Below are 18,618 nucleotides of genomic sequence, written 5' to 3' on the forward strand. Positions count from 1 at the left end.
TCAAGGTCTCCCCAACAAAAAGCGTATTTCATTTTAGAAAGAAGGGGAAGCTCATCCCTAGATTCATTGATCTCTTCAAAATTTTGAACAGGATCGAAAAGACAACGTACCGAGTAGCATTGCTACTACAATATGCACAAATACAGAATGTATTTTATGTGTTCATGTTTAGAAAATATATTCATGACTCTTCTCACATCATCCAATATGAAGACATCGACATCTGAAAAGACATGACGGTGGAGGAAAGACCAGTAAAAAATATGGACCGTCAAGAACAAGTACTAAGAACCAAGGTCATTCTACCTGTTAAAGTGAGATGGCAATATCATGGCATAGACGATTGCACTTGGGAACCTGAATCCAACATGCGGGAGAAGTATCCTAAGCTATTCATATAGTACTCTTAACAAAATTTCGAAGATGAAATTCTTTTAACGGGGTAATGATGTATGGCCCATAATTTTTCAGCAAAAATTCTCAATAAATTCATGAGAAATTTTATGTAAAAATAACATATGAATCCGAAATGTGAAACAAATAAATTTCAACGAACCAATTATACTTATGACATATGTATCCTCACAAATATATGCTCAAATAGTTAAGGAGCTATGACTTTTTCTCTAAGTAAAATTAAAAGATTTCAACGAGCCAACTTTTTTAGTTTTGTCGATACGAAGAAAATGATGTACTTATAAATTTTCGCAAAAAATATCAACAAAACTCCAAAAATCTGTGAGATTTACAAAAATATCTAATAGATCATATAAAAATATCTCACCAAAAAAATGTTGTGGGCTCCATAAGGATATAGAAATCATTTTGTTGCTTTATGCCCAAGTATGGGTCTTAGATCAAGTAAAGGGCATGGATCGAATCCACACCATATGTAAATCCAAGATCCATATAAAAATCTATAAATTGGGGTGAGCTCCCTTTAGAAAAATCGCTCCCCCCCCCTCCTTCTCTCTCCTCTTTTTCACTCTAGCTCCTCTCTTCTCTCTCCTCTCCCTTGGTTTTAGCCTAGACCATGCCCACTTACAATGAGTTTGGACCTGTTTAGCCTAGGTTGAGCCTAGTTGCTCAAAACCCACTTAACCTACCATATTAGCTTTTCTCTCTTCTCTTTTGTTTTAGTCTTAGCCTAGGTCAAACACACTTGACCTAGACTTAGCCTAGTTAGGGTGGGCTTGGACCCACTTAACCCAGTTTGAACCTAGTTGGGACATGACCTCTTGTTTTTAACAGTTTGATCTTCTCTACCCTTTCCTTGCCTAAATCCAACCCATCCGACTAATTAAGCCTAACCTAGTTGAGGTAGATTCAAACCTAGTTCGACCTAAGCTTGGTCCAAACCGGTTCTTGGTCTAGACTTCATTAGATTGTCGTTTCATCAAAAGCTGCAAGAGACACTCTTAGTTATGACCATACCAAACATAAAGGACATGTCAACCATGACTTAGGAGTGCCTCAACCACCTCATTGGAGCACCGTCACATATCTTGGTAGGTTTGCGCACTAATCAATGCCAAGGTTCTACTTTTCTTAATATATACGTATTTGATTTTTGCATATTACGTATATATGTATTTGTTTATGATTTTAAGATTGTCGTCGCGTTGAACACTGCCAAGGCTTCTGCTTTATGCATATTATATGTATATGTATTTGCTTATGCTTTTAAGATTGTCATTGCATCGAACGATGTCAAGGCTCCTACTTTTTGCAAATATATACATATTTTCTTTCTGCAACTTATTTAGTTTTGTTTCCTCCATCGAACATTACATATGCTTTCATTTACGTTGTCACCCTATATCGCACAGGCTTCTACTTATATTACATATAGCTGCGCATAAATAAGCATTCAAATGAAGATCAACTCCTATTGTCAATGTGATTCCATATGTCACTCCTCGATTAAAATTTTGATTAATGAAAGAAGTCTCTATTAGAAAGTTTTCGCTTTTGCGCAAAATCGCTTTTTCGTAAAAACCTAAGTCACTTGCGCATAGTCTAGCTAAGACCTAAGGTTTCAACAAACCACAATAGGTACGAAGTATGCACAATAATGTACATCTATCCCCGAGTTAAGAGTAGTATTTTCTCCATCAAAGAGAAAAAGTACTGCCAAATTTTCTGAAAAGATGTTTACCGAGCTTAAAAGAAAGCAATATTTCTCCGTTAAATAGAGAAAGTACTGCCGAATTTTCTGAAATGAGCTCTATGAGCTTAGAAAGAGTGTAACACGTACTCTATCAAAGAGAGGGGGTATTGCCCAATTTTTGACAAATTACTTTCTATAACTAGGAAAGGTCATTACGCTTTCTCCGTTAAATAGAGGAAGTGCTGCCGAATTTTTTGGGAAAAGACTTGTCTGGACTAGTTTGAATGACACGATAATGCCCCTGTAGTCGGAACCCTACCAGAATGCTTCAGTTCACATTCGCCTGTTAGGGAACCCTACTCGTAAGGGCCGGTGTGCTAGAGTAGTTGTTGCACTTTGACTAGGACAAGTGTTTGTTGCGGCTATATATGCCGAGCAGTCAATCCGATGTGATCGTGGTACATGCATGCTTATGTAAAATATTATTGTACTACTAGACTTGTAAGGGCCTGAGTGTCGAAGTTCGTTATCCACCCAAAATAGGTGAAGTGCTCGTAAAGGCCGTAGATGCCGATAGCAGAGTCATACATGCATATGAATAAAACTTAACGGTAGTCCCTTGACCACATGATTGGACCGTGCTTCAGAATACTGAATGGGGTTGTGGTACATATTTTTCTTAGTGCGGAATACACTGGTTTGCACGGGTGGCATTCGATTGTCCTATAAAGAACGATTATGCTGCTGAACCCCTTTAGGACTATTGCTCATTGTGGCAGACAGTGATGATACAGGCGTGAGTGACACGTATTTATCATAAACCAAAGAGTTCAGGAGACCTCCTGTCACTCAGAAGGTTTGGAGGTTGGGTTATCCTTAAGATCTAACGATTGAACCTCACTACTGCAGTAGAGGAAGCATCCGAAATGTCCTGTTAGGGTTATCCTGGTATGAGTTCTACCACCCTAACATGGACAGGGTCATCAGGCCTCTAGGGTATCTAAAATATATAGAATAATAAACTCTCAAAATATCGCGTTGATGTCGAAGTTCAAGCTTCTCTAGTGTACCAGGGGGTGAACGGTTAATATCGAAATGATGTATTAGTTTTAGGTTCAACGATGTACGAATGTATAAATGAATGTGCGTTGTTCTAACAAGTCTTGCATAACCTTGTGGAAGGTTTTGAAATCGGTATACTACTTGACCAATAGGGTTAAAGACTCATATTGTTTTTACATGACTAAGTTAAGCTCGAAGAGCTCTCACTTGGATTCATGGGATACAGATGTGCCAAGTCTTGAAGACTTGAGCTTGATGTTCTAATTGAGACCCTGAGGAGGCTCACGTAATATATGCCAAGTTTTGAATACTTGAGCGTAAGGTTCTAATCGTGGCCCTGAGGTGGCTTTCGCGATACATGCTAAGTCATGGAGACTTAAGCATCGTTGTTGCAAACTATGACCCTAAGTGGTCTGTGTATTTTTACGAGTTTATACTTGATTTGATTTGAATGCTTTCTTACTAAATCAACAATGGTTCTGACCATGTTTAATAGGGAATACAAGTATTAAACCTACGATGTGATATGCGGAGCAAGGCAACATCGAGTTTCAGAGTTTCTTCAGACAGTGTTGCTCTACTTCCTTTATAAAAACCAGTTTCATAGAATATTGTTTTTTCAAGCAGTGATATTTATAATAAACAACTTGTTTTGATAAATGAAATACTTTGGTGATCAATGAGTGCTTGGCTATATACCTGTGACTTGCCCAGTGTTTTCTAAAATCAATGACTCATTATGGTCCATTTCCGTTGCTAAAAACCTTTTTTAAGTTTCACTATAAAGAAAAAAAAAGAAATCCATGAAGTTTTGACCAAGTAATGTTTTAGAAATTCGAGGCTTTACAAACCATCTTCGCTACCTCATATTGAGTTACTTCTACGAGTATAAGTATTTCAAACTCTTATGATCTAAGAATACTTCGAACTTCTCCCCGTATAAATAGTGGCATCATATCTTTAGTGCAAAGTCAACTACTGCCAACTCTAAATCGTGAACGGGGTAATTTCTCTCATAAATCTTAGTTGATGAGACTCGTAAGCAATAACCTTCCCATGCTACATAAGGACACATCCTAAGCCAGTTCTTGATGCGTCGGTATAAACTACAAAACCTCCACTGCCAAATGGTAGAGCCAAGACTGGGGCTAACGTAGGGTTCATCTTCAGAGTTTGAAAGCTCTCCTCACGCTTGGCATCCTACTCGAACTTGGTTCCCTTTCTCATAAGCTTCGTCATCGACATAGCTATTCGTGAGAAGTCTTGGATAAAACATCTATAATAGCCCGCTAATCCAAGAAAATTTTGGATGTCACGAACATTCTTCGGCTGCTCCCAATCTAGGACGACATTCACCTTCAAAATCATTCAAAACATTTTAGCAAAAAATGAATTTATGAGTATGCTTGATCAAAACAACGTAAAAAAAAAGGCTCAATTAACTTAGCAGGGTCTATAGCAACTCCATCCTTCGATATCACACGTCCCAATAACATAACTTTCTCGAGCCAAAACTCATACTTAGAGAACTTAACATACAACTGGTGTTCCCTAAATGTACTGAGGATGATCCGCAAGTGATCTCGATGTTGTTCTTTACTCTCCGAATACACCAAAATATCGTCTATGAAGACAATAACAAAAGAATCAAGGTAGGGGCGAAACACTCGATTTATTAAATCCATGAACACGATCGGGGCATTCGTAAGTTCAAATGACATCACCACAAACTCATAGTATCCGTATCTTGTCCGAAAGGTGGTCTTCTGGATGTCATTCTCTTTCACTCATAGCTGATGGTAGCTAGAATGGAAATCGATCTTCGAAAAGATTCTCGCTCTGGGCAACTAGTTAAACAGGTCTTCGATTCTCGGCAATGAGCCCTTATTCATAATGGTCGCTTGGTTGAGCAAACGGTAGTCTATGCACAACCTCATTGATCCATATTTTTTCTTGACGAATAAGGCTAGTGCTCCCCAAGGCGAAACACTCGACCTAACAAATCCACGATCCACTAACTCCTGCAGTTGCTTCTTAAGTTCTTCGAGTTTTGCTGGCGCCATACGATATGGTGCTTTGGATATTGGTGTTGTCCCAGGCAATAAGTCGATACCGAACTCCACCTCTCTGACTGGCGGAAGTCCAAATAGGTCTTCCAGAAAAATATCTGAAAACTCCCTGACTATGTCTAGGTCTTCTATTGACGAAACTTCAGACTCTGCTCCAACCACACTAACCAAGAAGGCAGTGTGTCCTTTATCCAAACATCTCTAAGCCTTCACAACCGAGATAATACTACTACATAAGATGGGTATGGGTATCCTAAACACAACCTCTAGGATATCTGGTCTCGAATGCACGACCTTCTCTTCTCGACCCAGGATACTAGCATAATGCTCCAATAACAAGTCCATACCCAATATGATATTGTATTGTTCATATCAAGTAGGACCAAGTCGACAGGTAAGACCTGCCCCACAACTCTATACTAACATCTCGGATATGAGAAACACACAAGGAAGTGTTTTCAATTGGGGTACGAACATCAAGGGAAAATACAAGTGGTTCTACAGGTAATCCCAATTGACTTGCACAATTTACTGAAACAAAAAAATGAGTAAACCCACTATCGAACAAGACTAAAGTGGTTTATCCAGCCACAAGAACCGTACCTTGGGCCAAATCACTTGACTGCATCTGATCTGTCGTGGTTGCATATACGCATCCTGGCACACAATTTTGTTGGTGAACCTGCTGTTGGTGTTGCGGCTGTTGGTATTGGTGGTGGTGCTGCTGCGACTGTCGATGGGGCTAATTTCTCCCTAGCTGTTGTCTTCTTTCATCATTCTGCCTCTTGTAGTTGTCTCAGACAAAATGGCCTTTTGTGACACAATAGTAGCAGATGGTGGTCTCATTAGGGCAATTGGATCCACTGTGCATCCTACGACACTTCTAACACCTCTGTATGTATCTCTGCTGAGGCGGCTATTGCTGACCTCTACCTGCCAGTTGCTTTTGACATAATATGAATTAAAATCTTATCATTTATTCATTTTAATTATCAACAAAATCTCAGGTTTTACATTAAACTTGAGACATTTGATTGATGTAAACTTTATTTTAATTGTCTCTTTGTTTAAATGTTCAATAGTTTGGGATGTGACATGTTTCCTACGATAGTTGTATATTTAGAATTCAGTTTCTTTTGTTTGGAACCAGATTTTGAGTTGGGACATGGACCCAATTCTAAGGGAGGATCCATTCCAATTTATGTTTATATTACATGTGATTCGTCCAAGATTTGTAACCCATTTTTAAAAGAAAAGATTTTTCGTTGTTTTTTGTCAATTTATTTGGTTAAGGTAGTTTCTTATTTGAACTAAGTTCTATAAGGCGCTTGCGTGCAGGCTGACTTCCTAGAACTTAGTTTAGTAGAACAATGCCTTTCAAATTTGTCTTCGGTGGTTTTTTCACAAATTTTGTTCTAAAAGGCTGTTAAACGTTGATACTTGAGTAGGCTTACACCTTAAAGCTTAATTCGGTTAAGGCAATGCCTTAGACCAAACTTCATATTAAATTATGCAATAAAAAAAATCTAAAAATTTGAGTTAAAATTTTGGGACGTTACCAAAGCCCTTACTCCCATCCAAGCTTGTGGTGTGACCAACTTTTTGCCAAATGCATAAACTCCTATCCGAGTTCGTAGATTCCAAAGAAGCCCTAATTAGGGTTTCTACTTTTCTCTCTTAATATTTACCGTTTTTTTAGACATTCACAAGGGCTAGGAGTGTCAATGGGTTGGGTTTGGTTTGGACTCAGGTGGAACCAAACTTGGCCCTGAATTTTGGGTATGGTATCGGGTCCAGACTCAGGTCTAATCGAACCCATCATAAGAGAAACTATACCCAAACCGGATAAGAACTACGTGAACCAGACCCGGGCTATACCCGGTAAAATAATATTTTTTATCTTTTTTATATTAAAAAATTGCATGCCTTAATCGAAACTCAGGTCAAAGGTATAAAATTTCACAAACTATACCCAGCTCCATGTATTAATCAGATCTTCAGGTCCATACTCGAGCCTTAATTGAGTTTCTTATTTATCACCCTATAGGGTTCGACACAACTAAGGTTCGGATAAACCCGACCCATTGACACCCCTAATAAGGGCCCGATTCAGGCCTGCCCTTTGCCTGAGCCGAATAATTTTTAGGCTGGACTTTGAAAGGACGACACTGGGTTCTGGGACGGCCTAGTTTTAAGGTGGGGGTAGGGTTTAGGGTTAGATTAGGGTAGGCCAGGGTTAGGGCTCGGGTAGGGTTTAGGATGAATATTAAGAAAAAAAATTATGGAAAATAAAAAAAAATCCTGGGATAACATTGCAAGAATAAATCAATTGTGCTGCTTGGTGAGAGAGTGCGTGGGGATGGAGAGATGGATCCGAGGACGGACAGGCTGGTGAGGAGGGTGACGATGGTCGGCACCGCAACTGCTGCTTACTTCTTGCTCACCGCAGACTACGGTCCTTACCCTAATGCCCTTGACCCTGTATGCATCTCTCTCTCTTCTGATTTCAATCATTGGGTTTGATGGAGTTCTCATATTCTTCAAAAAAGGGTGTTGATCTCATGTCGAATTGTTCTCCTTGCTTAAATCGTCTTATCCTTTCGTGTATGCTTTTGATTCTTGTATTTTCCTTTTCAAATTCTCGTTCTATCGAAAAGAAGGGGTAAAAACCCTACATTCGAACTCTCCCTAGTCTGTGGAACGAAGGGGCTCGGAGTCGGATCGTTTACTTCGTTTCCCACTAGGGGCGCAGCCAACGAGAATCTAATTCCTGCTTCCATTCCGATCGGATCTGTGATGGTGGAGATTCGGGTAATTTAAACCGGCTTGAGATTGTTGGTGGGATAGAAGAACTCGCTCCACCCTGAGACTCGTGAAAGTTGGGGTTGACTCGGTCATCCCGGCCTTTCCTTGCACAACATTCCGAGTCGATTGGCCTTCCTGGTGAGGACTGGCTGGCTGTCATGGGTGTAATTGGCAAGCCTATCAGTCTCATTTGGCTGTTGATTGTTGTTAATGGCGGTCCTATGTCTGCCATAAATTCTGATAAACTCATTATTAGGTGATGATGACAACTGGATTAGGAGGAGTTCAAGTGTTGCTATGATCATTGAATTTGGAATAGATGGTCAAGTCTACTAGCTAAGTTAGCCCGAGTTTGCTTGATTTGGTTGATGGAGATCTGTTAACAACTTGATCTAACTTGAACACAATTGCTTTCCTAGTTTCAAGCGCGGGGTTTGGTTTGGTTTGGTTGATGGATGGTTGATACCCGTTAGCTCATAAATATTCCCTTACACATAGATTGCTACTTTCTTCATCATAAAAGAAGAGGCCTGACCACCTGGAGGTCGAGGCGTCGGAGTTGGACATGACTATCAAATGGTTAACTCCATTGGCACAGCATGTTAGTTGGGTATTATTGTTGTTTTCGAGCCATTGACAGGCTAGGCTAGAGTCAATGAGCTAAGCTTATACAGAATTCTCAAGTCCTATGGCTCTTGTTTTGTTGGACACTGGATTGGATTATGGCTGGTGTTGCTTGGCGGTGAAACTAACTTTTCATGGATGATGATGCCCTCAAGGGCCAACTCAGGTGAAGTTGTTTGTCTCTGTGACTCAATTTGAGCCAGCCATCTCATATATCATCTCTTGGAGAGACTTACAGACTTGGGTAAAGTTACTGTACTATTTAGACATGCGACTCGGTGTGCTCTTCCGAAGCTTGGCGAAAGTTTGTCCGACAATGTATTTGCTTATCGATGTTTCCATCTTGCTTCTGGAAGTTTGGGTTGGTCGCTGGAGAAAATGGTTTCTGCTTGCCAGCCCAAAAAATTGTCACTAAATCTGATCTTCCAATTCTATGTTTATTGACTATGTGTGATTATTGATGTCTTTCCTTTTGCTATCAAAGTACTTGGCCAATTGGCTGGTAGACTCTTTACTCAACACTGTCTGGTAGTCGCAGTTCTATTTATTGTCTAAAGAAGGCCTAGTCATATGGAAGCTGATCTTAGAGAGTAGAGACAGAGTAAAGAGTATTTCTGTCTCCATGTAATCTAATCCTCTTCTGCACTTACTGGGAAATAATTGGATCATCTACTGCATTTGTTCAACTGCTTGCCAAGTGTGATTATATTGTCTAAAGTACGGGCTAGTCATGTGTAGTAGGCAGCCCATTGGTTTTAAACATGTTCAATTTATGCATTGCTCATATTTCCATTATGTTGTATCTAACTATGCAGCTATGCTAATGTTACTATGGTTGCATTGCATTACAGATCAAGCACGCAATACAGTCAGCTCAACTTTCTATAAAGAGGCTTATTTCTATGTCAGGAGAAGAACCTTGCAAAGGAGAAAATGGAGAGCCCAAGTTAAGGGATGGGAAAGGTCAGGCATAGTTTCATTGTACATGTTAATAATGAATATAAGGATTACAATGAAGTGCTAGAGAAATACATCTGAAACTCAAAGTGTTTTGCTACGAATGTGTCTTTCTGTTCCAATTTGTGGTTGGGATGGTGCTTATCAAGTTGGTGAGGCCGCTAACCTTTGAACTACCCAATTATGTTTATTGAAATACTGAATGATTATACCGGCCACTAGTATAGCAAAAAAATAAAAATTGAGCTTCTTGTTCATCATCTTGTTGTTTGAGAGCTAAAGTTTGAGGGATAAATCTTCACTTAACTTCACCAATTAGGTCAACCACCACCCAGTGGACTTGCAGTTATTGGATGAGGTTGATAAGTCAGGTCAGGATGACAAGTCGATGGCCGATTTCTATATTGACTTAAACGGCCTTTTTCTGAGCGTGACTCGTACAATATATAAAAGAAGAAACAAGGGCAGCGAGTGCAAAAAATTTAAGGGCGTGTTTGCTCTCATTTGAATGAGAGTGATTATCATATGGCCCCATTTCTCATGACCAACCAAACATGAGAAAAGGGCCCATGTGATTTCAAATAAAATGTGATACGAAGTCACTCCAGCCTGTGAGATTTGGAATCTCATGGTTCAAATCACATGAATCGAAATCACATGAGGTTGTATAAAAAAGCTTTTATGTCCTTGCCTAGATGATGAAGCTTGTGAAGAAGGTAGGCCCTATGCCGGAAGAGGGGGGAGCTTGCCAGAGAAGGACACTGGAGGGGGGAGCTCGCAGAGAGACTGAAGAACGCTTAAGGGGGGAGCTTGCCGGAATCAAGAATCCGGCAAGCTCCACTACCCCATAACCATCAAACAGGGGCTCTTGCTGGCGAGCCCCTATTTCGGTCGTTCACTTCTCGTTCATGTTTTCTTTTTGTGCTTCCAATCGAGAGGAAGGGCAGCGAAGGGAGAGCTTGCCAGAGGTGGATCTCTACCATGTCGGAAAAATCCATTGAAATAGGGGCTCATGCCGTTGAGCTCCTATTTTGGCTTGGACAACCTCTTCTTTTATTTTATTTTCTTGGTTGATGGCATGATGGAGCTCGACAGAATCTTGATTCTGGCGAGCTCCACTGCCCCATATATGATCAAACAGGGGATGTTGCTGGCGAGCCCCTGTTTAGGTCATCCTTTGTTCGTGTTTTTTTGTGTGTGCTTTCAATCGAGAGGAAGGGCAGCCAATAAGAGAGCTTGCCAGAGTACCACCTCTGGCTAGCTCTACCATGCTGGAAAAATCAATCAAAATAAGGGCTCATGCCAGTAAGCTCCTATTTCAGCATGGACCACCTCTTCTTCCTTTTTTCCCCCTCAGTTCAACCAAACATGAGAATTGGAATCACATGAGATTTCAATTCACATGATTTTGATTCTGACGAGATGTCAAATCTTATGAGACTTATTTTCACATTTGTAAAAGAAACCAAACATACCCTAAGTGTTTGTTACTTTTTTTTAAAATGATATTCACGTCATGTGTTTTGATAATGTAATTACAAATTTGTTTAGGCATCTGCATTTTTTTTCCTTTTAACAAAAGTGTCACTTACGTGGTACTTCTGTAAATTTTGAAAAGCTAATAGGTGCCATTTACTAATCTTATAGTGGACTCTCTCACCAAATTTTATCTTTTGTAATTAGCTTTCTCTATTTCTTGTCACCTCTAATTTGGTATCTCTGTCTCTCTCAAAAATAAAAAAAGTGAGATCCCCTCTTTCCTAGATTATCTCCACAATCTACTAATCCAAAATCTCTCTCTCTCTCTCAAAATAAAAAAAGTGAGATCCCCCCTTTCCTAGATGATCTCTAGGATATATTAATCCAAAATCAATCAACCAATCTCTCTCTCTCTCTCATATCTTAGGTACATATCCTTTCATGGTAATTATCTATATACCCATGTCAAGGAGATTCTACTGATTATAAAAGTATTATAAAAGTATGAGATCAGTTGGAGATAGGATTATCTCCCTCAATGTAATCAAGTGAAAGATATATATATCTAACATCCTCTTGCATTAAGAGATAAGGGAGGACAGAAAACTTCATTGTGGATCTAGGCTGTTATCTAGCCGAACCACGTTATCTATTGTGTATATGAGTTTGTGTGTGATTGAAGCAAGAGAGTTGGGGTACGTTTGGTACAATCACATGAGATTCACTTCCTAATACACTTTAGAAATTGAATCTCATTTGAACAGTACCTAAAAGCAATCAAACATAAAACTTTTTGGGCACGAGATTTACTCTCTCATGAAGGGTACGTTCGGTTGTTCTTTTCAAAATATGATTCATGGGGTCTCATGTAATTTTGTATGTCAAGCAAATTAGAAAGTGACTCATTTGCAAAGGCAAATGAGATTCACTTTCTCACAACTTACCTCAAGAGTTGTACCATTCATTTTTGGAACAATTCTAATTTTTTTTGAGAATTCAAGGAAACTTGCAAAAAACCTCAAAAGTTCAAGGAAGATTTCAAAGCTCACCGCCAATTTATGAAATTTTTGGAAAATTCATTAAAAATTTTAAGAAATATTCAAAAAATAAGAAAAATTATGAAACACCCATTAAACAAAACATGAAAAATTTCAAAAGTTTGAAAATTTAAGAAAAAATTACAAATATTCATAGACATTTTCAAAATTCACAAAAACTTCTAAAAAATTGATAAATTTTTCATAAATAATAGAGATAGAGACTTCTTGTTGAAGCTTTTATGTAACACCTGTGAATTTTCTCAATTTAATTTTCATATAATTGTGAAAATAATCTAGTCTTGCTAAATTGATTAATTGGGATTGCATTTATCACGAATTCAATCTGAATTTGCATTAGAATTTAATGATAATTTAAGTTGAATTTGAATGTTATTTCATGTGAGTTGAATTTAAATTTTAAACTTGCAATTTTAGTGCCTTGGATTTAAATTGAGAGTTCAATTAACAACTAAGCATTGAGTGAGACCTAGTCCATGAGAGATGCCCCACTTTCTTCCATAGTTAGTTAAAATATAATTAATTTGCATGTTAGCTTAATTGTAATGACTTAGTTTAGAAAGTATGAATTAGCCTAAATTAAAGACTTACTCTAAATGCCTAAAAATAAATAACCTAACTAAGACGTAGTATATGGTATACATATATAATATAATGTATATTATAAGGAAGAACATGGTGGGACGTCCCCACCATTCTCCTCCCTTATGTGCTACATGGTAGGTAGGTAGGGCTTAATTGAAATGTGTTTTAGAAAGATTCTCAAAGTCAACAATTATGGGCTTTAGAAAATCCTTTTTAGAAAGTTAGAAGGGTTTTAGGTGTGTGTGTGTGTGTGGGCATCCCACCCACTTTCCATTTTGTGATGGACAGCTAAGGCAAGCCATAGCTTAGCCTTCAAGTAACCTACATGAGCCTATAAAGACAGACCCCCAAGAGGGGCGTCCCACCCTTTTGGCTTTTTCTCTCTTGGCAAATTGCCCCCACACCCTTTTGCTTTCTTCATCTTCTCCTTCTTTCACCAGCAAGGAGGTTGGTCCAACAACCATTGTACATATACTTTGGAGAAGGGTATCTGAAGCTTGGAGGTACCTTGGTCGAGTTCAAAGCTGAAAGATGAAGGACCCCGAACTCAAGCACCATATGAGGTAAGTGTAACGACCCGACAATTTTTAACCCAAAAATAAAATACAAGATTTTTTTTCAAAGGTAAAACATTGTTGCTTTTATTTTTCTTTTCTAATATGTAATAATGCAACGGTCTCACCAATGGACATGTTCCAACCGTACCAAATACTAGATGGCCCGCCTAAGCGCAAACACGAGCGTGCTTTAGTCTCCTAGTACCAGATCCAGTACAAAACCATCATTAACAAACCGATTAAACCATTAAATAAAAGAATCATTAATTAAAGTATTTTATCATTGGCATTGCCTTAATCGAATTAAGCTCTAAAGAGTCAGCCTGCGCATACACTGTCGTTTAATAGCTCCTTAAAACAAAGTTCAAGATAAAGACATCCAAATGACAAGATCCAAATATTTTTATTTATGTGAGTAAATACAATAGAAAATATTGATTTGAAATCAATTTAATATACTGGATTTTTTGTTAAAATTCTCATACACATTACATTTAAAAACACTTTCATTCAACCATTCATAAAAGAAACTAATTGAAATATTAAACGGTTCAACTAATTAACAAACCATTCAAGCATCTATCTAAAAATAGACAATTAAATAGTCAAATAAGTATCAAATTAAAATTTTAAAAATAGACCCCAGGATCTTGAAATCATCAGTCTCTCACAACACACTCACAACATCGTGCATTCGCTTCACGAATCACATGTTACCTGAAAAATATTTTATTTTGAAAGCATGAGACTTTGAAGAGTCTCAGTAAGATTCACACAGATAATGCAAATCTACAACACACTAAGCTTGTATAACATGCATCAATCACCTTATATAGAATTCATCATTTACAGATACATAATTAAACAATAAAGCTCCTGCATTCGTAATTCTCAAAATATGCACAAGCATGATATTATAATTTCAAGCATGCACAACTACAATATAACTCAAATCAAAACATTTAATCATATGCACAAATCCATATAATTGTATGAGAATAAATAAAAGTGTAAAAAAGTAAAGTGAGCATGTAATTTAAGTTTTACTTGATTACCAAAAAGCCTATCGGGTATGCGTAGGCCTTCTACGAAGTAGAGTAGACTACTCGAGTGTTTATTATGCTATATATTTTAATTTCTCGAGTAACTGTCTGAGTCATCCCCCAAGAGCAAAGTCAGACCGTGAGACATAGCGATGTACTCTGAGAGAATCTGTCTGGAGGAATGACTTTGTGTCATACGGTGATAATGGCCACTCACTTTTGCAAAAGACCTAGGGACATGCCCACTTAGGACAAAAGAGGCAATCCTGGCCCCTCTAAAGTCTCTAGTTGGAGGGGTCGTCAAGGCATTGCCCTTCGCAACATAACAAGAAAAATGGCCTAGAGAGTTTCATACCACTTACCCAATCTAAGGTAGACCAAGGATCATTCTGATTCATCATACCTCGGTAAAGGAATACCCGAAATCCTGCTCAAGGTTATCTTATTAATTAGGCTATGGGTAAATGCATCTACCATTTAGGTTAGCGTATTGTCATCTCACTGTTCTCGCTTTGAAACCTTTATTCAACATTTTATTGAGCACTCAAATGCCCATGCAACCCTGTGGGATTTCTATCACCCTGCATGCATTTCACAAATATTGCATCTCAAAGTATTACATGCATTCTAAAAAATAATGAATCATGTAATATCACATAATTTGAATAAATAAAAATCATCATGCATCATTATCACAAATATAAATCATTCTATGAACCACAATACTAAATCACTATCAAGTTATTTAGGTTTCGTGGCTAGAGTAACCCGAAATCGCACATCTGTAACATGTTTTGCCAAATCACAATGCAATCAAACATGTACATATTCAAATTTCATATTCTTTGCAAATAAGATCATGCTTATGCTCAATTTATCATGAAAATAAATACAGTTATGCTATCATGAATGGATTAGATCAAGAATATCAAATACAATTTGTGTAGGCGCCTATTTCTCATAAACATGGAATCCTTACACCAAAACCATAACTTACCGATCGTGATCTAACTCACCTCTATATCTATCATAAATACTTATATCAGATCTGATATAATTCAAAAATTAAATTTGTAAAAATTTTGAAGAAAAATATCAAAACATAATTAGAGTCACAAAACCCAACTTTCCTGATAAGAGCTCCCATAAACCCTTATCGGGCAAATCGACATGACTCTGATTAATGTATCGATTCTTCAATACTTCAAATCATATTAGACCTGATTAAGATATCCATAATAATAGATTAAATCAATAAGTTTATTACAACTAACCTATAACTAAAAATACACAAGTCAATTTTTCCCGGTCTAGGACCCTATAAGCTCGAATCAGAAGACTCATATTTTTTAATTATGTTCAGTTAGGCCATGTATACCAAAGGTAGATACACATAATTCATTTCAGTTCATGCTGCACATAACTGAGAAAAATCAAATCCCAACAACATATGCAATTATAAGAATCAAATTTCAAGAAAGAACCCCAAACCCTAAATCAATTTCTAAGAAATTAGGGTTTTGATTCTCTTAGTTACAAACCATTCAATTTCTATTAAGTCAAGCATGATTACAATTATTTAATAAGCTACACATGCTAAACAAAATCACATAAATGGAAATACTTTTCATTGGAATCAACCAAAACAGTTCATTTGCATAACAATCAAACTTTGGCAATATCTTTCAACTACAACTTGCATAAATTTGAATTTAGTTCTTTTCAGTGTTTAGTTCTTTGTTCATGATTCAACAAGTTGTCTTAACACTGATAATATGCAGACAATAGAACAATAAGATCCAAACACGTTACTATCTAATCACAAGAACAAGCCGTCAGGGAAATTCAGATTCCTGATAACCCATTTTTACAAAATCTACCAAAGCTTGAAAATCACATATAAAATCATCATATTTTTATTGTGTCTGCCTTTATCTGTCAAGAATACAACCCAATAAACCAATATTAAAAATAATGAGCATAAAAATAATAAAAAATCTTCTACTGAACCCTGTCCTGATAGAGTTTCAATCTAGAATATGAAAACTGCAGAATTTTTATCAGATTGATGATTTTCTTAAGATTTATAGAAAAAGTTTTTGACAAAACCCTTTTTATATAGTCTTTTATTATATGTCAAACTTCACTCAAAATTGTTATAAAATATTCAGAGTGATTTTGCTTGGGCTTTCATATCTTTTAAAAAAGATAGGTCGAAACAGTCCTATAATCAGAGTCTAAAACTAGAGCTCTGTTAGGAGGGACATTTCTTCCTTAATACGAATCTAAATCAGGTAAAACAAAATTCTAAAATTAAACCCAAGATATTCATATTAACTCAATATTTTTATTTAAATTTTTTGGACTGATATTCTAGGAGATACATAATTATTTCCAAAACTAGTTGGGAATAATATATCAGTCATTTCAAACTAATTGGATTTGCAAAGCACAAATCATGGGTTTTTCATTATAACGATTTTGAAAGGCTTGTCTAAATAGGGTTTCTTTGTTGATTCAAGTTTGATTCGGGTTATATTTAGTCATAACATGTTTTCTTTTTAGTGATATTCATAAGTTAACCCTGATTAGATCTGGTTAAATCTAAAATACTGATATTTCAAAGGTTTTATGATCTCAAGAAGATTTTTAGCAAAAACATTTTCTTTTCTTCATAAAGAAAAACATGTATAACTGATCTAATAATGTAAATACACCTCTAAAATAATATATTATACATATATGCATTATCGATGTATGTACAAAGTATCTACTACATAAATCTTACTTGAAAAATTGATAGATTCGTTAAACCGAAAGAAAATTGAGTAGTCTGATCTCTACACCACCACCACCACCACCACCACCACCAAGGGTTTTGCATGTTTAATGGCTACTCACTACTACTCCAGACCTCCTAGACATTTTTAGGAGAAGAGGAAGAAGAAGAAGAAAAATGAAAAGAAAAGAGAGAGAGAGAAAGAAAAATTTTCTATCTTTTTTTTTTCTAAAAATGAGAGGGGCATGTGGGAGGGGGTTTAAATTGCCCTCTCACCAGCCCAAAATTCTAAATGTTCCAGAACTCTCCCCTCCCAAAATCGTGTGGAAGAGGGGAGGAGTCCTAACTTAGAAAAAACTCTATCTTCTAGACTCCTTCCTCAATAGGATATTTGATTTTCTTAAAATTTTATTGGATTAGGATTCTTAAGTTTGACTATTCTACAACTAACTACTAACAAGTTAATTTAATCTTATTCAAGAGGTGTGAGACGTCCCACCCTCTTTATTATCTTAATTAATAATTTAATTTTATTTCCTAATTAAAATCTTAATTATCACTTATTTATTTATTTATTTCTAAATTAAAACTAGATAAGGTTTTAACCCACATGGACTCTTGGATCCAAATGGAGTCCACATAGGACATCCCATATGAGGGTCCAATCCATTGCTATTGGATCCAATCCAAATGTCACCTCAAATCCATATTGGATACAAAAGCAAGGATTTGGGTCCAAACTCAAATCCAAAATCTAAAATTACTCTTTCTCGTTTAGTCCACCTACTTTAACTTTCATAATTATTCTTACAATATTCTTTATAACTTGAGACAAAAATACATAATTAGTCGAAATAAAAAATTCACACTAATAGTCATAGATGCAACAATGATTCATCATTTATTCACTTTAATTACCAAAGAAAAATCTTAGGTTTTATATCCTAACCCCTTAAAAAGAATTTTGTCCTCAAAATTCAATATAAGTGAGACTCAAAACAAATGGAGATATTTCTCCCGCATACTAGCTTCAGGCTCTCAAGTGCACTTTTCGATACCATGATGTTGCCACCGTACTTTCACTAGAAGAATAATCTTTGTCCTCAATACTTGTTATTTTTGATCTACGATCGCTATGTGTAAATACCTCAAATTTTCCTCGTTCATTTTTAGACACCCTCCTTTCAACATATGTCAATCCCCTTAGGAATCTAACCCTAGGTCCGTCCTACTTTAAGTGTCATTTCACCATTTTTGTTAAGAAAATTACCATTTTACCCTTAGATCCCTGTCAGTTAGACCCAATCAAGCTCATTTTGAGTTCAGAACAGTTAGAATGACTGTCATTTCTAGCTTCTCTGAGCTCACGATGAGCGAATTTTGTTCATTTCTGACCATTTTGACTAAAGTTGGTTCATTTCTTGAGAAATGAGCTCAATTCTAGCTCGAATCCCAGTCAATTGTTTCCGAGTCAGTTATTCCCAGTCAAT

General features: G+C 36.9%; 1 protein-coding gene across 1 annotated transcript; it reads left to right on the plus strand.

The window, feature by feature from the left end:
- The first annotated feature begins 7,580 nt into the window (after positions 1–7,580).
- Positions 7,581–9,868, plus strand: LOC149845058 (uncharacterized). The gene is made up of 2 exons (XM_089995477.1): positions 7,581–7,722; positions 9,522–9,868. Exons 1-2 carry the CDS (start codon positions 7,609–7,611, stop codon positions 9,642–9,644), a joined length of 237 nt encoding a protein of 78 aa, XP_089851603.1. The 5' UTR covers positions 7,581–7,608; the 3' UTR covers positions 9,645–9,868.
- Positions 9,869–18,618: the final 8,750 nt, after the last annotated feature.

This window comes from Nuphar pumila, chromosome 2 (assembly GCF_984573655.1).
Source record: "Nuphar pumila chromosome 2, dmNupPumi1.hap1.1, whole genome shotgun sequence".
Taxonomy (NCBI): Eukaryota; Viridiplantae; Streptophyta; class Magnoliopsida; order Nymphaeales; family Nymphaeaceae; genus Nuphar; species Nuphar pumila.

Bases quoted from the DNA above. Each gene is read 5' to 3' on its own strand.
- LOC149845058 (XM_089995477.1), top strand. From the start codon at position 7,609: ATGGATCCGAGGACGGACAGGCTGGTGAGGAGGGTGACGATGGTCGGC. The intron at 7,723-9,521 runs GTATGCATCTCT...ATTGCATTACAG, and splicing joins ACCCTAATGCCCTTGACCCT to ATCAAGCACGCAATACAGTC.